Source organism: Pelobates fuscus, chromosome 5 (genome assembly GCF_036172605.1).
Source record: "Pelobates fuscus isolate aPelFus1 chromosome 5, aPelFus1.pri, whole genome shotgun sequence".
Lineage (NCBI taxonomy): Eukaryota > Metazoa > Chordata > Amphibia > Anura > Pelobatidae > Pelobates > Pelobates fuscus.
The window spans coordinates 224,515,707-224,541,277 of NC_086321.1; the positions used below are offsets into that span (position 1 = coordinate 224,515,707).

Sequence of the window (25,571 nt, forward strand, 5' to 3'; positions counted from 1 at the left end):
GCCCATGTGTAACCAGTACAGGATTCACATAATTTATAAAATTTAACGCCATATCGGGACCGCTTCGATGGAATATATTGCTTAAATAGCAGTCGACCTTTAAATTTCATAAGGGACTCGTCAATTGAAATATCTTTATCGGGGACATAATTTTCAGAAAATTTGTCTGACAGGAGTTGAATAAAGGGCCGAATTTTATATAGCCTGTCAAACAGTGGGTCGTTTCTAGGGGGACACAGCGAGTTATCATTAAAATGAAGGAATCGCAGCAGTTGCAGGTAGCGATCCCTCAACATAACCTCAGGGAAAAGAGGTGTAGCCAGGATACGTTGCTTGCTCCAGTAGGACCTGATACTGGGCTTTTTTACAATACCCATCATTAGGGTTAAAGCCCAAAACCGCTTCATCTCTGCGACATCCGTGGGTCTCCACATATTCCTGCGACCATGATGGGACCCCGGATGTGCAGAGAGATACTGCATAGCAAACAAATTCGTTTGCTGAGCCATGAGCTCAAATATATCGTCTGACATAAAGAGCTCAAAAAAACGAATTGGCTCGCAGTCGTCCACTGTTACAGTGATGCCAGGTGTAACAGTGAACTGCGGGATTTCTGGGGCCATCATATTTGGAGGCACCCAGTCTCTGCCTGGCATTGGGCTTGCTGAGCGTCCTCTTGTGAGTGGTGGTGGGGCACCATCACTTGAGGTCTCACTCAGAGGCTCAATGTCAGAGGCAGTGATAGTGTCACTGTCTTGCAGAGTGTCACTATCACTGCCTGCCAGAATGGCATACGCCTCCTCGGCTGAGTAGCGACGTGCCATTCTAGGGGGACAAATTAATTAATTTATATACTAAAGTGGGTAATTAATTATCTACCTGCCTAACACCTACTACCCGCCCTCAAAAAATAATATAAATGTACTGATCACAGTATAGGCAGCTGCAATCAGTACACTGAAAGGGTTATTTTCAGATCTATAAAAATAACCCTAAAAAAAGTCAGTCTGATCAGAGAGCCCTCTGATCACAGTGATCACTGATACAGTACTGTACAGCAGATAAACTGTACCGTTTAGTGATCACGGCAGCGGGGAAAGGGTTAAGGGAGATTTGGGTTGCTGCGACTGACACAAAGGGTAAAAAAAAATTAGAAATAATTTTTTTGACCCAAAAAAGTTTTTAAAACTGAAAGGGTTATTTTTTGATCTGTAAAAATAACCCTAAAAAAGGTCAGTCTGATCAGAGAGCCCTCTGATCACAGTGATCACTGATACAGTACTGTACAGCAGATATACTGTACAGTATAGTGATCACGGCAGCGGGGAAAGGGTACTGGAGATTTGGGTTGCTGCGACTGACACAAAGGGTCAAAAAAAATTAGAAATAATTTTTTTGACCCAAAAAAGTTTTTAAAACTGAAAGGGTTATTTTTTGATATGTAAAAATAACCCTAAAAAAGGTCAGTCTGATCAGAGAGCCCTCTGATCACAGTGATCACTGATACAGTACTGTACAGCAGATATACTGTACAGTATAGTGATCACGGCAGCGGGGAAAGGGTAATGGAGATTTGGGTTGCTGCGACTGACACAAAGGATCAAAAAAAATTAGAAATAATTTTTTTTTGATCAAAAAAAAAATAAATAAATAAATACCCTAATCAGGTTGATCACAGTAATATGCTGTGATCAGCACTGAAAGGGTTAAATAAAATATAAATTTTAAAACTTTAAAAAAAAATTTAAACTTTCTTTTTCCACAGGAGCTGCAAAAACCACGATCTCTCTGCCTCTCTCTCTCAGATCGAAGTGAGGTGAGGAGAGGGGCAGAGACAATGTGTCAGCCAGTGATCTGAGATCATTGGCTGACACATACTAACAGTGATCACAGTGACTGGCTGTCACTGTGATCACCTCCTACAGATCGCGGTAATTGGCCACAGGGGATGCCTGGGAGGTACAGGCATGCCCCCCACCGCGATCTGTAGGGGGCTAATGGCTGCAGTTACATGTGTCAGCCAATGGGCTGACACATAGTAACACTGATCGCACTGACAGGCTATGGCAGCCTGTCAGTGTGATCAGACTGCAGCCTGACAGTTCAGATCGCGGTCACTGACCCCAGGGGGGCTGCCTGGGGGGCCAGGCATGTCCCCCGACCGCGATCTGCTGCAGAAGAATGCGGCCGGCTCCATGTGTCAGCCGATTTCAAATCGGCTGACACATGGTAAATACCGATCGCAGTGACAGCCTGTCACTGCGATCGGAAGCTGCAGACCGTGGTCCCCAGGCACAGGGGGGCTGCCTGGGGGGCCAGGCATGCCCCCCGACCGCGATCTGCAGCGGCCATGTTCCGCCGGCCACGTGGGGCTGAAGACCGCCCAGAACGTACTATGCCGTCCTGCGGCGTTTAGAGCCGCCCAAATAAGGACGGCATAGTACGTCCTTCGGTCTTAAGGGGTTAACCCCATTCTTTATTTCTATTATTGTAAATAACACAATTATCTGCTATAGGTAAAATTTCAATTTTTCAAGGTTTAATAGATAACCATTTGACCTTTGTACAGTCCTGTCAATGAATATGTTATTAGACAACCATTTAATGGACTTGTATAAATTCTTATAAAGCAACCATATTCATCTGAAATAATTTTGTTTCTCTTGAGCAAACAAAACAAGTTTTTCATTTATTCACAACAAAATTCCCCTTATTACCTTTTGTCCACTCTCTCCTCTAAACATTGTTCTATAATATTACTCTTTACATCTATTGCCCAAAATTGCAACACATATTCAAAGAAGGGGTTTTACCAGATTTTCTGCATGGTAGTACCTTATCAGTCGATTACATTAAATAATTAGATGCTCAGGAAACTAGGACACCACTGGTCAGTAAAAGTAGTTTAACATTCTTGATTTATTTATAACACTTGTTGATGAATTAGTACATTTTCGTGAGCAGATCTATCCTGTGTTACCAAACAATATTCCCACTAAGTGAGTGCTGAGATTTTTCTTGTCAATCTGAAAGTAGCCTTGGAATTAAACTGTTGAGACTTCCATAATTATTTACATTAAGTACCAGAATACTTTTCATTACATTTATTTAAGTGATGGTTTGTTTCCACAGGCTAGTAAATGAAAATACCATAAAAGAGAAAGAAAGAAACCCAGTAAGTATGTTGTCATCAATCCTGGTATGTAGTTCATAAATCACACTTTATTAAATTTTCTGAAGGCTTGCTCTCTTAATAGGCATTTTTCACAAGCATTTAAAACATGTATCCATGGCTAATTTTACAAGGAATTTACAAACACAGGAATACCAATTCTCATGGGAATAATGATGTGCTCATCTTCAGAGATGAAGTCTATTACAGATATACAGAAACAAAATGGCTATGCATCCCCATTTTTTAATACATACACGCTTTAGAAAACTGAGGCATTGGGAAAGATTTAGGAGGACAGATTAGCATCTCAAGAATTAAGTTTTCATTGTTAAAGAGACATTCAGGATGATGTAGCAGTTAATTATACTGCAACCTTTTAATCTATATCAGATGACAAAGACTCCAATGGTATGGAAAGAAAGTTAGCATATCATCTGTGTTGCGATGGGAAATTGGATTACTTGGAAAAGACAACCCAGAACAGAGACAAGGTTCCCAGCTGACCACAACTGAGGAGGTATAGGTATATTAGACATAATACCACTTGGAGAAAGAAAGGAACTAGGAGTGCGCCATAGGTGCCCCTAAAAAGTCCTCAAAACTTGTTCTATTCCAATTAAGTGCTTTTAATTTATATTCTAGCATTGTGTTAACATCCTTAACACATGAAACTATCCATCACATACTATAAATAAGACCTTTTCCCAACCCAAACTCTCTGTATAGCTACTCATCAACTTGAGGTTTGCAAATTAACTTTACACCTTATATCCACTTAGGTGGCTAACTTTCCAGTAATTCTTCTTGAATTGTCGTTTTGACAATTTGGATCACTGTGATTATTGCTCTCACCTGGTTTTCATTTTATATTTTCCAACTCTTTTAGAGCCTCCAGTTTGGCACCAACTCCTCTATCTCTTTCGGTTGGGTACCTCTGTTTCTGTTTTACCTTAACATTATATATCTTAGCAGTACAAGTCACTTGCTTTTGGATTGGAATTTCCAATTTCTAGAAAATAACACTTTGCAAATATATCTTATACCGTGTAACATATTTGAACATAGTTTACATGCTAGTCCCAGTAGTAATCTCTCTGTCTGGGAACCTCTCCATTTGATAACTGATTTTAAAATATGCAATGGATTTTACAAAGATGTTAGTCCATAATGTTAGTCCTATAATTGTGATACAAAGTGCCTTGTTCAAGATATTGCAAAGAGCCCTCAATCTCCTTGTCGTCTACACAACAGAGCAACCATTCTTCTTTTCCATGGGAAGTTGTTGGTTTTACAAGCTTATTTCGCATTGCACAAAAAATATTGTTGTTACCAACACAGTTGTTCCCTCTACTAGTCATTGTAGATTATTACCTACAGTGGGAGCGATGGATTCACACAGGCAATATGCAGTAACATATACAACAGTAGAATTGGCTTTAATTCTTTTAGCAGATTACATGAACATTAAAAGGACCACAATATCATTAGGAATACAAATGTGTATTTCTAATACTATAGTGCCCTATAACATTTAATTAATAGGGCACCCAATACACTTCATTGACATAAGTTGGTCTGGGTGCCTTTAGAGTCCCTTTAATACTTGGGTCAGTTCCAGTGAGGCAGAGAGATAATGCATGCAAAGACCCATGCTTACTATAGTAATTTATAGTAATGCAGAAAACATTTTATGGAACATACATTAACAGCATAGCACTAAAAAGGAATTATCTAAGTACACATAGCTTCCATTAATTTAGTCTATACTCAGAAGAACAATGATAAAAATGTGTTGGACAAACAGTTTCATTAAATCTGTTAAAGGGATAGTAAAGGGTTTTGCATAATGGATACATGAAACAGAGTTAGGTATTGAGTCATGCCTGTTTCAAGATATTAAATTACATTTCTAACAAAAAACGCTATAAATCATTGGTTTTGACCTGTTGCTTCCATTGATATCTTTGCATGACTGATACATAGGTTGTTGCTTTGGTTCTGCACTGAAACCATTTGTCTTTGGGCATACGTGCAAAGAACAAGCAGGCATACACTTATTGTGTTTTGAGATTATTCATATATACATACTGAGCTATTTAGTGGTTCCATGATGTCAGAAGTAAGCAGGAGGTTAGCAATCTAGCAGCCACTCGATGAAGAATTCAGCAAATTCTTACTAACAAAACAAAATCTGATTTGCGTAATTGATAAAAATGCTGTTTGTCGAGTGCACAAATTCCAAAAGTGAAAGATCATCAAGAAATCTAAATGAGTATCACATTGTGATAAATGTATCCATCATATGAAAACAGACAGAGAAAAAAACAATAGTGAAAATGTCAAGAGTTATGCAAAACAAGTTGCAACAATTTAATAAAACAAGTAACCAAAGTTTACATTATTTCAGAACAAATAAATGGACAAGCAGATATATAAAATCACATGAAACTTATGAACAGATAACCATTTTTGGTTTCCACTTCAGCATAGATATACGCTTAAAGAGTTATTCACCAAAGTGTGCATTATCAGGAATTCAGGTGAACTTAAATTAAAATAGTTTAATGGAAAACATAAGTGATTTGGAGATTTTGTTACCAGTTTGGCTTCAAATTTGAAATTCACTTTGAATTTTCTACATTTCGCATGTAATGAACATTATTAAAATAGTAGACAAGGTAATCTGCCATTTTGTTCGCATCAACCAGAGAGTTTGCTGTCTGCCGGTTGCTTTGGCATGTTACAGAGTGGATGGATTATGGGTATGACCCAGCTGTCATGGTCTATATTGGTACCAATGGCAAAGTTAGAGGAAGATGGTCAACCTTAAAGAATGAGACTGTACAAATTTAAGTCCGATAAAAGATTTTGTGGTATCTCTTTTTAATGATCTAGACTTAAAGATTCTAATATTGACTCCTGAGAATTTTCTATTTCATATGAATACTAATGGTCTAACGGAATCTCAAAAATGCCTAACAAAAAACATACTAATGGCAGTTAAGATCTGCCTATCAAGGGGGGGGGGGGGGGCGGGGCCTGAGCGGCATGGTGGCTGGTCGCACTTTGCACGAGCTCCGATCTTAATAATCCTTCAACCAGGCATATATGACAGTTGCACACCTCGACATACCCAAGCAATTACCTGCAACTGCTACCTGACCAGGGAGCCATGAATCGAGTGCACAGAGAAAAATACCTACACGCTAATGATTATCTTGGCGAAACCCTGGGGAGCCACATGGCGGGAGAGACGGCAGCTCTCCTGTCAGGCGGAGTGCCAAGCCAGCTACATGTGCTATACAGCCCTGACTCCCCCCCTATTGGCCGGGGGGGATATCCCGGCCTCCACAGGCAGGCAGACCGACGCTCAGCAGAATCCAGAGGCACTGCCGATCAAGCGAGCGACCCAGCTACACAGCCCAAGATGGCGGCGGGGTCAATCACCTGCGAAGTCAGGCCTACATCACCTGGCTTTGACCACTCCAATCCAGCCGACCGCATGCTACAGCGACTCGAGGGCCATTTTGCACGACTCTGGACTTGTGAGCGGTGGCAACGGGCCCCGAACGAAGATAAAGCCGCCCATGGGCAATCCCCCACCCCCTGATCGCCCATCCACCAAGACAGGCCAGACCAAGCCAAGAGCCAAGCAGAGCACGATCTCGAAGCGGCACCCACATAGACAGAAGCGCCGCCTGAGGCAACACAATACTCGAGTATCCCATCGCTCTCCACAGGAAAAGGACCACTGGCAGGCTCGGACCCATGCCAGACAACTGCTAGCCAGCGATACAGCCTGGGGCCGGAGGGAGAAATATTACAACTTTGGGACAAATGCTGCCTTCCTGAACCCCCACTCTCAGGGTTTCAGTTTCCCAGACGTGAGAATCGGCTGACTGTGCTCAGGTCTCTGACCGGTAAAGCTCCTACTAACCTGGAGTTTACACTAAGCAAGTTTATAATGCCTATTTTTTTAGATATTACTGTTTTCTCGTGTTTAATACAAGCGGACGTTTTCTTGTTTTATCCAGCACTATCTATTGCATATATACGGCACTAAACATAAATATGTCCTAGCGTTAATGTACCCAAACTCCTTATACTCAGGATACAATGCACAAACTAAGAAGTCATTTAAAATCGTTGCCTAGCCTGCCGTCACTGGCTCTCGCCATGTAATGAACCTCTTGCATGCAACTACAATATCATAACGCATAAATTGAGTTAATGCTTTGCTTACCTAAACTACTAAGGCTAAACGATAAATGTACCACAGGCGATAACAGCATAACCATAATTATATATAGAAAAATGTGCGACCATGCAAGCCACTGTCATACTCCTTATCTATGTTGATATATGTTGATATACGCTGTTGTGGTGTTTGTGAAAACTTTGTACCTATCCGCACTACAAAAATAAAGAACCAAAAAAAAAAAAGATCTGCCTATCAAGATATTGGAAGTCTACAAACATTCCTCAGGTCACTGAAATCTTAATTCAAATTAATCATCAAGGAATTATGGAAAAAGCTTTCTTTTTCAATAACAGTAATATTCCGAAGTATAATAAAATTTGGTCTAAATGGTTCGAATACTATAAAAAGGAAATTTGTCCCACAACAAATCTGCTGGGCATAGATAGATAGTTGGAAACACTGCAGATGCACCTGCTTCTCTCTGCTCAACCTCAATTATTTGTTGGCCGCCTTTCCAACACTGCCCCCCCCCCCCCCCTTTCCCCCTCGAGCGCACATACCTGATCATCCTCTCTCGGACAAACTTCAATTCAGGCTCAACTAATTTAGGATGTTGTCTTGTTTATTTTGTATTTTGTGAGTATCTGTAATCTTATTTTTAACACAGTATATGGAATGTGTGGTCGATAAATATAGTGAACCTGGATATGTTAGATTAAGGGATTCCACTATCTACAGTTTATTTATATTTTATCTTGAAGCTACCATTATTATCTGTCTAAAGCTATTTATCCCACACATTATTGTATTATGTCTTTGTCAGAAGTTAAAACTAGCGAATTCTTTGAAATTTGATCTTGCAATTATATTATTTCTGACTATTAGATTTGATTGTATTGTATGTATGCATTTTATTATGTCTTGTTGATGCTAGTGGTTTAATATTGTTCATTGATAAATTTCCTGACTGTATGTCTTGTTATAATGAAAATTAATCAAAATCATTTAATAAAAAAAAAAAAAAAAAAAGAATGAGTTCAGGGAATTAAAAAGAGGGCTTCAAATGTAGTATTTTCGGAGATATTACCTGTGCCATGCGCAACAGTGGAAAGGCAGCACTAGGCCAATTTTGCATTTGGGGACAATCTTTATAGCCTTGATGGATTACACCTGAATGGAAGAGGGTCTTCTGTGTTGGTGGGAAGGATGGCTAGAAGGTTGGAGGAGGCTTTAGACTAGGAGTGGGGTTGGAGGGAGTGGGTGTCATTGAAGGATAAATGTGAAAGATAGTATAGAAATGAGATGGAATTCAGGTGATGTCTTGGAGGAGGAAATGGTTATTTACAGTAAGAACAATAAAAATGTGGAATTCTCTGCCTAAGGAGGTTGTCTTGGCAGATTCAATAGAGAATTGTCCTAGATATTTTTTGCATAAACAGAATATTCAAGGATATAATTGATATGTTGATATGTATGAAAACAGGTTGTTGATCCAAGGAAAAATCTGATTGCCATTATGGAGTTAAGAAATATTTTTCCCATTTTGTGGCATAATTGGAAATGGCTCCAGTTGGCTTTATTTGACTTGTTTTGGATCAGCAGCATAAAAATTGGGCTTCATGTCTGAACTTGATGGACTTTAGTCTTTTTTCAACTTTTTCTAACTATGTGAAACTTATGTATCTCTTTAAAGTGGCACTGTCATGCACTGTCGCCGCTGGAGGTTCGGTGGCCGGGGAGCTGGCAGGCAAAGGTAAGTTTCCTTTTTCTGAACCTGTCCCTAACTAGCACCAAGATCTTCTTCTGGCTAGTCCTCTTCTGCTCTAGGCACATCGAGTTATGCCTCCAGGATTACAGGGCAATCCAATGCACCTTATAGATGAGCACTGGAGAATGTAGGCACATGCACAGTGCCCACTGTGATGTGCCTATGATTCCTCATACTGAATGTACTGAATGATTCTCTATGGTCGATTGGGACAGCACTGCACATGCACATGCAGATAGTAAAAGGGGCACATATGAATTGGATCACAGCTGATCACAGTAGTTCATCCAAATGTACCTGTTTCGGGATTCATTGTGGTCAAAGTTCAAGCGTACTGGCTCTATGAACGATCACTGTGCATATAGACAATGGCGAAATATATGCACAAAACAAACAAAATTGGCCAAGGCCCAATATTTCTGTGAAAATCTGAACAATAACATTTCAAACCATAGAAACTTTTGGAAAGTCATAAATAAATTACAAACTCCCCCAATCCACTCCCAACCCTCCACTGTCAAAGTGGATAACCAAACCCTGCAACTTCCCTTAGATGTAGCAAATACCTTTAAAAATTACCGTATTTATCGGCGTATAACACGCACTTTTTCTCCCTGAAAATAGGGGTGAAATGATGGGTGCGTGTTATACGCCGATATACCATATTTACTTACCTGTCTTGAAGTGTGGGCCGGTGTTCAGCGCGCACCGCGGTACTGGAACTTCAATTTCAGGTTCCAGTTTCCGGCGGGACTGAAAGGAAGTGTGCACACTTCCTTTCAGTCCCGCCGGAAACTGGAACCTGAAATTGAAGTTCCAGTACCGCGGTGCGCGCTGTGAAGCCGGCCCACACTTAAAGACAGGTAAGTAAATATGGGACAAGGGGAGGGAAAGTGCACTAGGGGACACTATGGGAGGGGGGGACACACTATGGGAGGGGGTGGAGAATACTATGGGGGGGGGGAGAATACTATGGAAAGGGGGGGGGGACACTATGGGATGGGGGGGAATACTATGCGAGGGGGGGAAATTTCCTGGAATTTCCTTCTTAAAATGAGGTGCGTGTTATACGCCGATAAATACGGTATTTTGTCGGATGCTCCACTACGCTGATTGCCAAGCTAATAAATGACACACATCCTGAAACTACAAATGTGGATCAGGCCCCACTAAATTTGCAAATACCCAATATAGACAAGTTCAATTTTAGACCTGTACCTATTAGTGTCATTAAAAAATACCTTAATAATCTAAAAATGAAAAACCAGTCTGGGCCTTATCAAATCCCAGCAATGCTGGTGAAGCTCAGTGCGCCGGCAATTTCCAAACCTTAATTAACGAATCCTTGGTGTCTGGATACATACCCAAACTTTGAAAGACTGTGAGAGTAGTGCCTATCCATAAAAGTGGTGACACTACTTTGGTTTCTAAGTATCGCCAAATATCATTGCTATCTCGTTTGCCTGCCTACCTTTAAGACATCTGAAATAATCACCCCTAAATCCCTTTCCTCAGATGTTAAGGTTAGGACTCTATCAAATATTCTGTACTCTGCCTTTGGGTTTTTAAGTCCAAGATGCATTATCTTGCACTTATCCACATTAAATGTCAGTTGCCACAACTCTGACCATTTTTCTAGTTTACCTAAATCATTAGCCATTTGGCTTACACCTCCTGCAACATCAACCCTGTTACATATGTTTGTATAATCAGCAAAATGACATACCTTACCATCAAGACCTTCTGCAACATCATTAATAAAAATACTAAAGAGAATGGGCCCAAGTACAGATCCCTGAGGTACCCCACTGGTAACAAGACCATGCTTCGAATATAATACATTGACAAGGATAGATTGTGAGAACACTTAGAAAACATAGGTTCAAGGGTATCAAATACACTTATATGGTCCTTCTCTCAAAGTACAGTACACTGAAGCATTCCCAAGAACAAAGAAAAAACACTTTCTTACACAATTTTGGATAGTAATATTTCATCTAATCCATGTATAGTACATAAAACATAAAAGAAACAATAGCATTGCTTAAGTTAACATGTATACTTGCTTTTTTTTAAGATATGTGAGTAAATATCAAGCTGCACTATGTATTTCTATTTTAGATTTTCCAAGTGGTATATATCATCAGCAAAGAGACTAAGGTATACACTACACATCAATATATTCACAGTCTGAAGCAGGTGCGTAGGAAAAATAATACATTACCGCTTCACTATCAAAATATAACCTTACTTTCATCCTAATGATTCTATATCATTTTGTTATTTATCTGTTTATATAACATCTCTTTGAAACGTGACCCAGGAAAGGTGGGGTGTCCCCATCGAAAGGTGTAAGGCGATATACAGTCGGTCAATAAGCTCTACTCTAGGTGAGTGCAGTTGTTCTCCATTTTAATGAGTTGTGTCAAGACAGTCTTATTTTGTTACTCCATGTTGCTGTCTATTTTCACTTTTATGCATTATATATGGATTATGTGATATATTGCTATCCAAAATTGTACGTTTTTTTATTTGGTCTGTAAAAGCATTATTGTACTTTGTATCAAGGTGTAATAGTGTGTTAATGTCTATTTTTGGATTCTGATGTATTATTACATGTCTCCAGTACTATAGTTGAATATGTAATTTGTACACCTGGCAATCTATTTTCTTTTTAGACACAATGTACTTTATCTCTGGTGTAATAATACACACAGCTATAACATGGTAAGCTTGACTGAGCTAGGGACATCAACAGATCACATCTCGTTCCTGTATGCCTAACTCATTTGTCATGGTTTAAACATTGTACAGTCCTGTGAAATATGCTGGCCCCGTATAAAATAAATTCCTCCTATTGTTAATAGTGCTACATTGAAATAGTTCATATATCTGCTGAGTGTTTCTTTTCGATGATAAATGTCATGAAGCTGTTCTGATAAAGAGAGCTGTCAGTGCATTGCAGTTCACATAAAGAGCAGGGACGTTCAGTTACAGCAGTCCTGTGGATTTTGGAGCTCATTAAAGCAGATGTTTCCTGTCAACAGCTGACTTACCCATAACATGCGCATCAGAGTATTTGGCATATTTCAGCCACCCAATATTTCATTAGTTGGCCTTTGAAACAACTAATCTAAATTATCTCTTAATCCGAAGTTCCATTTGTTAGCACAATAATCTCTTCCTCCAGTCTACATTTAAGGCTGTGCGGTCGGTGAAAACACCATGAAAAACACAATCTACTTTGTTGCGCAGCTTGAAAATAATGGATTAACAACATGAAATAATACCTTCTCTCCAGATAGTCTTTACCAGCACTTACCAGCATTTAGGCTACATAAATCGTGTATTCTAAACTCCGATGTAAAGTAGATTTATTGACTAAAACTTCTACATTAATCAACAAAGAAAAATAACATGGCAACTTTATACATTGTAAAGAGGATAAGCTAAATCTAATCAGATTTACTTTACTAGATTTTAATAAGGTTTTGTTTGTCACCAAGACCTAAATTTGTAGGATGAATACTAACAATGGAAATAGATGACAGAGTTGAAGCTCACAATGGATTTTTTTTTTTAATAAACAAGGAACAGCAGTAAACTAAGAACTGATTTTCAAATTAAGCCCCAAAAAAGCTTACTTGAAAAAATATTTCAATTCAGCTATAGTTACAGTTTGGCTATTTTTGTTTAAATTTAGAATATTTAAAAAAAAAAATTAAATTCACTATTCCATGCCACCAAAAAAATATTATAGAGTGCAGTTCCATTGCCTATGGTAGTGTACCCAGGAATGAGGAACACACAAAAAGTACTTTTTCTTATTTTTTGTAGTGTGTGTGTGTGTGTGTACATCTCGCTGCAAATACCTGCATTCGATTATGGGTTGAGAGGGTTATAAGACTTAAAGTCTCTCTGAGGCTGTTTTGTGACATCAGCATTTGACTCCTGAAATCAGTCAGGAAGTGTCATTCACATTCCTGGTAACACATAATTCACAAAACCAGAGGTAAAGGTCAGGGTGTGTTTGGAAATCAGTGATGTAGTGTAGATGGCCTCCTCAGGGAGGCTTAGATATCTACATTATATTAAACCCGAAACCTCCATAATCAATTTTGTGAAAAGTTAACTTTGTGATTTTACCAAGTCATTTTAGGTGATCATTTCTTTTAACAATGGAAGTGGAATTAAATTGTGTATGCTGTCGGTCCAACTAGAGCAAACACAACCTCAGAAATATAGAATGGTTTATAAATGGCAGTGATGGAAAATATGTTAACAAAAAAGGTTAGCAGGGAGAGGGGAAATATAATAAATAAATAAATTATCAAACTAGGAAAGATGTGTGTGGAGGCCTCCACTCAATCTTCCCCAATACACACAACACTCAGCCACCACACACAGCTATGTTCAGCTTCTCTTCCACATACTCAACACACAGTCACATTCAACCAAACACATACAACGCTCAGCCACCACACAGACACACTGGCAGACATATACACATACACAAAGATACACACTGAAAGATATACAGATACACAGACACACTGACAGACATACATATACACTTTTCTAGCCACCCTCCTGTTTCCTACCTTGTGGGTTCAGGAGGGTGGCTTACCTGGGATCTAGAGTGCTGCCTGAGGTAGTTGGGAGTTGGAGGAGCTGGCCCTACCTAGCTCCCCTCCTTTCTGTCTTCTCCTGCTCCAGTCTTCTTGGGAGGACTTCCTCCCATGCCGATAACAAGAGGGGCAGGCGGTAGCTCCTCCCCTGCTGGGCGCCACAGAGGGAGCAGAGATATGACATGTTCATATCCCCGCCCCCTCCACACAGTCCGCAGCAATGCAGAGAATGGAAGGCAGGATTGGTTGAGTTGCTGGTGCTCGGCCACGCTATGAGAAGTGACCGGCAGGAGAGAAGGAGCGCTGTGCGCTTTCCTCCTGCCGGCCACCCGGACATTTGCGTCCCTAGGTTGGTGCACACCAAACAACTTAGCCATTCCCACTCACAGAACAGAACCAAGGACTCTAGGCATGCCCCAATATGTTATCTTGCCATCTAAATCTGGTTCTGTTTGAGGGAGCAACTGCTCTGGTGGATCTGCCACTTTTGTCATAATCAGAAGAGAATGTAAAAACTCCTGCTATTTCATGTTATAAAGATGATGAAAAAAACCCAACATAAAATGGTTTAGTTGTTTTCAGTGTATAGAGCAAAAATAATTCCTTACATTTTTAAATCCAGCTGTTAGCTTTAGCATGTAGCTTTTAGCTTCTATAAACCTTGTTGGTATAGACTTGACAACTGACTTCTTAAACTTAGGCAACCTAGACCAACTGGGAAATTTCTACATTTCTTATATTTTACTCAAATCTGGTAAGCTTACAGTTTTGTGAATATACATATGTAACATTACATTGAAGGGTACTGGTAGGCTGATAGTGCTAATGTCAGATTAGTCCAACCTTTTAGGCTAATCATTGTCATCAACACATTCACACTTTATAATCTGTCAGTGTGCCTAAGTTTGACTATGTATCTGAATGTGTGCCAGTGTGTGTGTGTATGTGTATATGTGCATACATCTCAGCATCTTGCCAACACTACACACAAATACAGCCCTGCGTTCAAACACCAACACTACATACAAACACACCTCTGTATTGACCACCATTGTATATAAACACACCACTGTATTCAAAAGCCACACTACACACAAATTTACACCTGCATTCAAATGCCAACACTACATAAAAACACACCCCTACAGTCACTCACATATACTCCATACAAAAACATGCTTACATTCAAACACACAAACATTGCACAGTGCTAAATACATAAAAAATACACAAACACTGCTGAGTGCTAAATACATTAAAAACATTTAAATATTTTGCAGGTGTTCTTAAAAAAATGTTTAAGGAGGGGGTGGAGGGGAGGCCAAATATAGGATCCACCCCAGGTGCCAAAAGCTCTAGGTATGCTCCTGGTTATAAGCTCTTTCATTTTCACCTGTTAGCATAGAGAGTACACAGAGGGGAAACAGAAGCAATGTTTCGTTTCTCCTCCCCCAATGTAATGCGTCCCCTGGCTGTGCCTGACCTGAACTGGATTGTAATATCAATGGCAATGAGTAAATCACTTGATATACATTTAAAATAAAACTGAACATTGAACTAAAAAAGTTTAAGCCAACTTATAAGTGATTTGATTTCCAATGTTTTATTCAGTAAACAAGTTGTGGTTCCCCTTTAATGCATTTTTTTTTTTATTTTGTCTTGTGCTGATGGATTTCCTATGCAACTGTGCCAACGAGGAGAGCACAGGGAGAGGGTCATTGCTTTTATTTTCACAATTTCTGAATTTACTTTATGTTTTGTGGAATATTCTGAATGGGCTAAATGTTGGCAGATATGAGTAGAGTTTCAGAGCCATTTTTTTTGTAACTATTAATTTAAACATGTTTTAAGTGCAAGTTTTAAACAGGTGGCTGATTGTTAGCTTCTTGACATATTAAGATGTATTGTCAGTTAACATAATGTCCTAGACATTGATCTTAAATGCTTTTTTAAGTACTGCAGTTCATGATTACTTTAAATTTCTTGGGCTATTTTCTCTATTATTATTAACTATTTCCTTTGATTCATATGCTCTTTTTTATCTTAAAAACAGGAAAAAGCTTTGGCAATCTGCCAGACTGGGAACACACATATGGAGATTATTTTGCCTCCTCTTATCGCAGTTGGATCTTCTGAGGTCAGTTACTGAGGAATGTTTAACATACAATAGGCAACCATTTATTTACATTAAAAAAAAAATGTAAAAAAATGAACAATAGCATTAAGGGTACAGCATAGAAAGAAAACACGCATATTACTTTGCACCAGTTACAGAATCTGCCCTGATAGTGAACTCCCATAACTGTTTTTGCAACCTGCCTAAAATTGCCCATTACAGCAGGAAAAATACACTGAAAGTTAAAATAAAATGGTGATATTTAAATAATGAAATTTAATAGTGAAATTATACCCTGGCTGTAATGGAATTCATATACTGACTTGATAAATGGGTAAAAAAAACAACATTTGTTGAATGAACATCAGACATTACTCAGAGATGGAAGAAGATCCAGTTTCGATACTCCCCTTCACTTTCAGTATAGGAATAGGGAGCAGGTCAAAACCTTTCCAAGTATCTTCATGGCCACTGGATAATAGCCAGCGGTGCTCTACCTGTATTCCACAACTACAGGTGCTCTGGCTGTCTGACTTGGATCTTTATTTTGTATTTATTTTATATATTTGTAATACAAACCAGTTTTCCTGGCACTGTAGTCCCCCTTCCTCGCGCCCACATCCCACGTTGCTGAAGGGGTTAAAACCCCTTTAGTCACTCACCTGAATCCAGCACCGATGTATCTCTGCGCTGGGCTAGGCTCTGCCCACAATCCTTGGTGGGGGAGACCTAATGTGCATGAGCGCAGTGGCGTACATACCAGGGTCGCAGGGGTCGCGGCTGCGACCGGGCCCGGCCCACCAGGGGGCCCGGCCGCCCCTGCGACCCGGTATGTACCCACAGGGCCAGCCTCTTCTGCTGGGGGGCCCAGGAGCCGGCCACCTCCTGGCCCCCCGAGGCTGGCCCTGCTGTCACCCGGCTGGCGGGCGCGCGAGGGAGCACTGTCCCCTGGGTGCTCCCTCTTCAGCTCCCTCGCGCACCGCACTGAAACCGGAGCCGGAAGATGACGTCATCTTCCGGCTCCGGTATCAGTACGCGGCGCGCGAGGGAGCTGAAGAGGGAGCACCCAGGGGACAGTGCTCCCTCGCGCGCCCGCCAGCCGGGTAACAGCAGGACCAGCAACACCACTGGACCCCAGGGAATCCCCCCAGCTCTCACACAGGTAAGGAGGCTGGGGGGATTAAATGTAAAAAAAAAACAGAAAAAACGTGTGTGTGTGTTTAGTGAGTGTGTTAGTGAGTGAGTGTGTTAGTGTTAGTGAGTGTGTTAGTGTTAGTGAGTGTGTTAGTGTCAGTGAGTGTGTGTGTGTTAGTGTTAGTGAGTGTGTGTGTGTTAGTGTTAGTGAGTGTGTTAGTGAGTGAGTGTGTTAGTGAGTGTGTGTGTGTTAGTGTTAGTGAGTGTGTTAGTGTTAGTGAGTGTGTGTGTGTTAGTGAGTGTGTGTGTGTTAGTGTTAGTGAGTGTGTTAGTGAGTGAGTGTGTTAGTGAGAGTGTTAGTGGGTGTGTTAATGTGAGTGTGTTAGTGTTAGTGAGTGTGTTAGTGTTAGTGAGTGTGTTAGTGTTAGTGAGTGTGTTAGTGTTAGTGAGTGTGTTAGTGAGAGTGTGTTAATGTTAGTGAGTGTGTTAGTGAGAGTGTGAGTGAGTGTGTTAATGTGAGTGTGTTAGTGTTAGTGAGTGTGTTAGTGTTAGTAAGTGTGTTAGTGTTAGTGAGTGTGTGTGTGTTAGTGTTAGTGAGTGTGTTAGTGTTAGTGAGTGTGTTAATGTGAGTGTGTTAGTGTTAGTGAGTGTGTTAGTGTTAGTGAGTGTGTTAATGTGAGTGTGTTAATGTTAGTGAGTGTGTTAGTGAGAGTGTGAGTGAGTGTGTTAATGTGAGTGTGTTAGTGTTAGTGAGTGTGTTAGTGTTAGTGAGTGTGTGTGTGTTAGTGTTAGTGAGTGTGTTAGTGTTAGTGAGTGTGTTAGTGAGTGTGTTAATGTGAGTGTGTTAGTGAGTGAGTGTGTGTGTTAGTGAGTGTGTTAATGTGAGTGTGTTAGAGTTAGTGAGTGTGTTAGTGTTAGTTTGTGTTAGTGTGTGTGTGTGTTAGTGAGAGAGTGTGTTAGTGAGTGTGTTAGTGTTAGTGTGAGTGTGTTAGTGTTAGTGAGTGTGTTAGTGTTAGTGAGTGTGTGTGTGTTAGTGTTAGTGAGTGTGTGTTAGTGTTAGTGAGTGTGTGTTAGTGTTAGTGAGTGTGTTAGTGTTAGTGAGTGTGTTAGTGAGTGTGTTAATGTGAGTGTGTTAGTGAGTGAGTGTGTGTGTTAGTGAGTGTGTTAATGTGAGTGTGTTAGTGTTAGTGAGTGTGTTAGTGTTAGTTTGTGTTAGTGTGTGTGTGTGTTAGTGAGAGAGTGTGTTAGTGAGTGTGTTAGTGTTAGTGTGAGTGTGTTAGTGTGAGTGTGTTAGTGTGAGTGTGTTAGTGAGTGAGTGTGTGAGTGAGTGTGTGAGTGAGTGTGTTAGTGAGTGTGTTAGTGAGTGTGTTAGTGTTAGTGAGTGTGTTAGTGAGTGTGTTAGTGAGTGTGTTAGTGTTAGTTTGTGTGTGTGTTAGTGAGTGAGTGTGAGTGAGTGAGTGTGTGTTAGTGAGTGTGTTAGTGAGTGTGTTAGTGTGAGTGATTGTGTTAGTGAGTGTGTTAGTTTTAGAGTGTGTTAGTGTTAGTGTGTGTGTCTGTTACTGAGTATGTTTGTGTGCGTCTGTCACTGAGTGTGTGTCTGTCAGTAAATGTGTGCGTCTGTTCATGAGAGTGTGTGTGTGTGTGTCTAAAGCACTTACCTTTCTCCAGCGCTCCCTTGGCGCTGGGGATCTCTCCGTCCCGATCCGCCTCTCAGCTCCGAATGCACATGCGTGGCAAGAGCCACGCGCGCATTCAAACCGCCCATATAGGAAAGCATTACTCAATGCTTTCCTATGGACGTTCAGCGTCTTCTCACTGTGATTTTCACAGTGAGAATCGCAGAAAATCCTCTAGTGGCTGTCAATGAGACAGCCACTAGAGATGGATTAACCCTCAGTGAAACATAGCAGTTTCTCTGAAACTGCTATGTTTTCAGCTGCAGGGTTAAAACTAGAGAGACCTGGCACCCAGACCACTTAATTGAGCTGATTTGATCTGGGTGTCTGTAGTGGTCCTTTAAGTGTATGTGTTTATGCATGCACTGGCGTACATACCGCGGTCGCACGGGTCGCAGCCCTGTGACCAGGTGCCCGCCCGCCATGTGTTGCGGCCCCAGCCCGCGCAGAGTAAGCGCGGGGGGGGGGGGGGCCCACAGATCAGTTTTCGCACCGGGGCCCCATGGGTTGTGTGTACGCCACTGCATGAGCGGCAATGGCCGGGCTCGCATAAGGATTTCCCCATGGGGAAAATCTGTAGACAGCCACTAGAGGAGGAGGTAACCCTGTTAACCCTTCTCAGAAACTGCAATAATTACCACTGTAGGGTTAAGGGACATTGCACCCAGATAAGGAGCTGGAGTGGTCTGGGTGGCTACCTTGTCCCTTTAAAGGGTTACGCCAACCACAATGACCACTTTTGCTTTTCAAAGTGGTCATGGTGGTAGGATGTGCAGGATGTGCAGCTAAATACACCTCCAGAACACATAAATTAGGTAGCCCAGAACTCTGTTCCGAACTGCCTAATGTAAATTTTGTGCATAAAGTACGTCTGTTGTGAGTGTGCACTGCATGCAGCCAACAGACATAACTGATTTTCCCTTGAAGGCAGAGCCTGCAAGAAAGAAGCTCTTATCTCTCCTCAATCCAATTTCACACTGAGGAAAGCCCTACCAATCCCTTGTGTGGATATTTTTTTATCCCATCCTCCTTCCTCCTTTTTTCCCTCTCTCCCCTCAATTCTGTCTCTCACTGTTAAAATACACCTACCATTAAAATTATATACAGATAATTTCTTTGTCAGTGGGACAACATTCAAAATCAGCAGGGGATCAAATACATTTTTCCCTCACTGTAAGAAACAGAAACGGGGGTAAGAAATTCTAAAGAGGGATTAGGAGACACATAGAAGAAGGTGCATTTTTTTTGGGAAGGGGCAGCAAATTGTCTTTGTCTGTGTAGTCAAAATTCCTTGCTCTGGGCCTGATTGGAAAAAAAGGGTGATAGCGGGCAGGATAGGGTCTCTAGCGGAGCTCCAGTATTAAGCATCAATATCTCCACTGTAGACTCCTTGTAGCTGAGGAAGCAATATGATATCCAAAGCACAATCCCCCCAGTAACTGGACGACACACAGTTCTGGGAGTCAACTGATTTTTATTCAGCCACAGCTGGCTTTTATGCAACTCCCCATGCAAGGAGTTTCTTAAATTACATTCCAGGGGTTTTCCCCTGGTGGACCTGAGTGGGGACAAGGGACAAGTGAACAGCTCACAGACTCCTAATCTGTGCCTTAGGAGTCACAGATTTGAGTAGGAACAACTCTTTAATTACATTATCTCCCAGGTATAGAAAATATACATAAAACAGCATAAAACATATTTTAATATCTCAGAATTTCACGAAGGTTCACCGAATAGCAGGGATCAAATTGCCCACTTTGTCAAAATATCCCTCAGATCCGTTTGGTAGATTAGGAATGCCATTCGTGTAAAGTTTAGACTGGTCAAGCACAAGGTGAAGCCCCAAAATAGTTCCAGAGGATTTTAGGCTTTGACCGGTCTTCTTTCGGGAGTTCTCGTATGAATGCAGACGAAGTCTCCCCCTGGCTACTAGCATACAACGTTCCCCCTGTTCGGTAGTTTAGGTCTCCCGAACGCCGTTCTCCTACTGGTTCGGGAAGTTGAATGGGCAGCAGTAATAGTTTACCAGGTGTTCGCGGAGTTCAGTAACTGAAATTAGTTCCAGGCCTTCGACGACCATATACTGCTGCCCACATTCGAGAGACAAAATGGACGTTTGTTTGCACACGTGCGTTCGGTAATACGAACGGTGGCCATCAGCAATTTGAGGTTAATTAATGAGCAATTTGAGGTTAACAACCAGGGGTTGTCGATTGTTAAATCAACCAAACTCAGGGACAAAACAGATGGGAGTTTGGTAATAGAACGAGGGGTACGGAAAGCCGAACAAAAGGAAAGGAAAAAGGGACATTCTGCTGCAGAGGTTGAGGGGTTGAGGGGCAATAGTGGGGGATTGAGACTGTAGTGGGGTAGATGCTGAAAAAGGTGGTTAGGATCTTTAGTATGGGATAGGGACTGCAATGGCGGGTCAGAGGCTGCAGTGGGGGAAAAGATATTGTTGTGTGGAGAGATAGGGGGCTGGAGTGTGAGAGTATAGGGTCTGACAACAAAAGTTTATTCCCCCTACATGAAGTTTATCTTGGGCCACAGTGGGGGGAATCCTGTTCCCTGGTGGTCCGGTAGGAGATGTTCTGTTTTGTCTGCCACCCACAGCAATGCTTTGATTCTGTAAGCAATGCTGTGATAATGGTTCAGTCCATGTTCTCCCTCGTACAACCTTACCAGGGGGTCTGGCAGATGAGGGAGATCTTTACTCTCCTCACAGGCCGGCCACGTAGCCCCAGGAATCACCCGGGTAGAATGACAGCCTCGGCTTGACATCTCCGGGGGTTGCTTTCCCTGGTGCCACCCCTAGTACTGATTAAGATAGATTTAGATTTAATCTTCAATATACAAAAATAATTATACAATAAGATTACTCACATACTCTCAGGAGGTTTTATTTAAAGAGCAAATCAGGGACAAAGCAGGGCAATTAAGGGAAATATTCCATTGGTTTCCATGGTGATTGCTGCTCTTTTAAAAAATGTACTCGGAATTTCTCTTTATAAATAAATGTGCCTGGCATACATTGAGATTAATAGGTGAACCCTGGTAATGATCACAATTTAAAGAAGTGAATAATGATGAAAGAACCCAAATCTGGATTTGGGGCACATAGATTGTTTGTAGACAAGGTAATGTTTATAAATTCAGTTTGTGTTTTTATGCATAGCATGTCCTTGTTAACATGTAATGAATTTTGTGTAAATCAGTGAACTTTTCGTTAATCCATGCAGGACATCTGCACACTTATAGCTACAAGTTAAATCAATTAAATATATTCAACAAGTTATCTTATTTGTTTCATTAATGCTGCTATCTTACATTAGTAATTTATTCTTCAAATCTCACAGTCAGAAAATAGATGTGGTTGAACTATTATATACAGAATATCTACTTCACCTTAATTCTCATTATTGTAATTTATTTACATAGCAGTATCAATTTTTGCAGATCTAAATACACTACAACTCAGTAAAAAGAGCAACAAAATACAGAGCGATAGAAATAACCTGATAACTTCCAAAGACATGGCCACAGAGATACAGCCTAAAGGATTAATACAAGCTGCTCATTAGAAACCAAAGAACCATATGCAAGTTATCCAAAAGGACTGCTTGATTTCTGAATGACCAATATTAATTGAACATAGTAAACTGATAACCATTATACCAATAACCATCAAGTTCAGCTGTGAGCAATTTCCATTAGAAGCGAAAGTATTTTCAGACCCACAAGATTCTAGATCACTAGTAAATGTTACCATGAGTCACATTCTAAATGCTGACACATTGGGAATGCATTAATCTGAGAGACTCAATCAGTACAGAATGAAAAATAAATACTTTTATTGTGCATTGAAAATTTGATGCAGGCAGAAAAGGGTTAAAAAAAATGACCAATGTTCTTTTCTTTAATTTTAACTTTGAACTCTTTAAACCTACATACATTCAGATTTCATGGTGGGGAATATGCAAATGATTTGTCTAAGCAGGTACGCCTATCTTGATGCATATATATCCAGTTCTCTTTTACATAAGGTAAAAGGTACAATAAACAATTTGTCATTATTAATATGTGCCAATTGATACTGGAAATAAAGTAACAGTTATTCTTAGTGCATTATATTTATATGTATCCACTTAAAACCCGATCTGTATGTGTATACCCAATGCAATATAACTGAAGCAATGCATATAAAAAGACTACGTACTCTAAACAGTCGGTAACCTTAAAAAAAGGACACAGGCTCAGCAACAACTGCCAAACACAGACAAACTAAAATAGATCAATAACCACACAGCTAATTATGCAGGGTTTAAGTGAAAATTACATACATTTTTAGTTACATATAAATTCTGTCATAAAGGACTTTTATTGGACTTTTCTAGTTATTAGCAGGTCAATACTGCCTTGAGGGATTATGAACTGATAATGAGGCTATGTCCGGAGATGGGGCGTATTGACAGGGACAGAGGCTCCTTCACCCGCCAGCATGATCATTCACAAACTAGGCAGTCCCTTGCAATGAGGAACTAGAGGTGGTAAGGCTTTCCCCCTGTGAGTGGTGAGTGTGGCTTTTTTTTTCCTTTTCCCTCTTTGAAGGAGTATCTGAAGACACCTCTGGGAGTATTGTTTTATATGGACACTGTTGCTGCCTTGTTTTGTGATGGCACAGACATCGAGTACCTTATTTATATGATATTTGTGTTTCTGGCACTTACTGCAAACAAAGCAGGCAATTGAGGATGGATGGATAACTCCATCCTGTTCGCATAGTTTTTAATTGCTGAATTAAACTGAAGAAAGATCTGCATGATTAGGGTTACATACCTGTCTATGGCTGTGCTTGTGGGCATGCTCCTACCAAAACCTCGAACTCCCATTTGACGGAAATAAGGGATGCTGGAGAGATTGGCCGCAATTACTGCTAATGAGTCCGAAGGGTTTACAAAGAAGCCATTTTCTCCAAGAATCATGTACCGGTCCTGAAACAAAATTGTATTCAGACTTGTTAATGAAATATTATTTTAGAAATGTGAGGACATATTAATGAAGGCAAAACATGGGATATTCTGTCGCAGAGTGATAATTGATGGGCCACCACCAGTGAATCCAATAATATGTCTCACAACATACAGCACTTGGTCCCAGAGTAGGCCCTGTTTTGCCTGTATAAACAAGGTTAAATTCATAGTTACATAGTTGTCTAGGTTGAAAAAAGACTATAAACTTCAACCATGAAGTCCATTATTTTATACTGTTGATTCAAAAGAAGTCTAAAAACCCAATTGTAGCCATTTCCAATTATGCCACAAAAAGGCAATCAGATTTCTCCTTGGATCAATAACCTGTTTATCTACATGTAAATACTTTAGTATTCTGCATACAAGCCTTTTTTTAAATTATCTGTAGAATCTGACAACACAACCTCTTTAGGCAGAGGATTTCACAACTTTATTGTTCTTATTGTAAAGAACCCTGTCCTCTTCTGTAAGGAAAATTTATTCCAGTTTCAATGCAGGATTTTTGTTTAGTGTTATATATCCTCGCCTTTTTACTAAAGAAAGCAAATCTAGTTTTTGTAGCCTTAGTGAACACATTTTTTTAAAACATAAAACACAATTTTATGTTGTATTTCTGTTTTAGTTTGAGGTTTTCCTTGTACTGAAATACAAAATCACTTTACTCCAGAGAGAGTACATATATACAAGATTTATTACACATTATTGGGTTATTGTTTACATAGTTTACATAGTTACATAGCTGAAAAGAGACTTACGTCCATCAAGTTCAGCCTTCCTCACATATGTTTTTGCTATTGATCCAAAAGAAGGCAAAAACCTAGTCTGAAGCTCTTTCAATTTTGCAACAAACTAGAAAGAAATTCCTTCTTGACCCCAAAATAGCAGTCAGATGTCTTCTTGGATCAAGCAGCTATTACCCCACTAATTATAAATTATATCCCATGTTTTTGCAAGTATTTATCCAATTGTAGTTTAAACATCTGTATGGACTCTGATAAAACCACCTCTTCAGGCAGAAAATTCCATATCCTTATTGCTCTTACTGTAAAAAAAACTTTTCTTTGCCTTAGATGAAATCTCCTTTCTTCCAGCCTAAATGTGTGATCTCGTTCTATGTATAGCCCTGTTTATGAATAGATTTCCAGATAATGGTTTGTACTGGCCCCGAATATATTTGTATAATGTTATCATATCCCCTCTGAGGCGCTGTTTTTCCAAACTAAAGAGATTTAGATTTTTTAGTCTTTCTTTGTAACTAAAGTGCTCCATTCCTTTTATCAATTTTGTAGCTTGTCTCCGCACTTTTTCTAATGCCACAATGTCCTTCTTTAGAACAGGTGCCCAAAATTGCACAGCATATTCAAGGTGTGGTCTTACCAACGATTTATAAAGAGGCAAAATTATATTTTCATCCCGAGAATTTATGCCCCTATTTATACATGAGAAAACCTTACTGGCCTTAGCAACTGCAGATTGACATTGCATATTGCTGCCTAATTTGTTGTCTATAACAATTCCCAAATCCTTCTCGTGTGTTGTTATCCCTAATTCACTACCATTTAGGGTGTAAATTGCTTGTGCATTCTTGACCCCGAAGTACGTAAGGTAGGAGAGGTTTTTGTGATCCGTTAAAATGAGGATGGGATCCCTAGTACCTTCTAGTAGATGTCTCCATTCCTTGAGCGCCAAAATGATAGCAAGGAGTTCACGATTGCCTACATCATAATTCTTCTCTGCTTTGGACATCTGTCTGGAAAAGAAGCCACAAGGGTGTAACGGCTTTTCAGGTGAATCTCTTTGAGACAAGATAGCACCTACCCCAATCTCAGAAGCATCAACTTCA

At 40.2% G+C, this 25,571-nt stretch overlaps 1 protein-coding gene across 1 annotated transcript in view; it reads right to left on the reverse strand.

The window, feature by feature from the left end:
- The window catches only part of PGM5 (phosphoglucomutase 5), a 180,468-nt gene that overhangs the window by 106,038 nt on the left and 48,859 nt on the right, over positions 1 to 25,571 (reverse strand). The window contains exon 6 of the mRNA XM_063455074.1: positions 23,535 to 23,689. Within this exon, the coding sequence (XP_063311144.1) occupies positions 23,535 to 23,689 (155 nt within the window). The remainder of the gene's footprint in view (positions 1 to 23,534; positions 23,690 to 25,571) is intronic.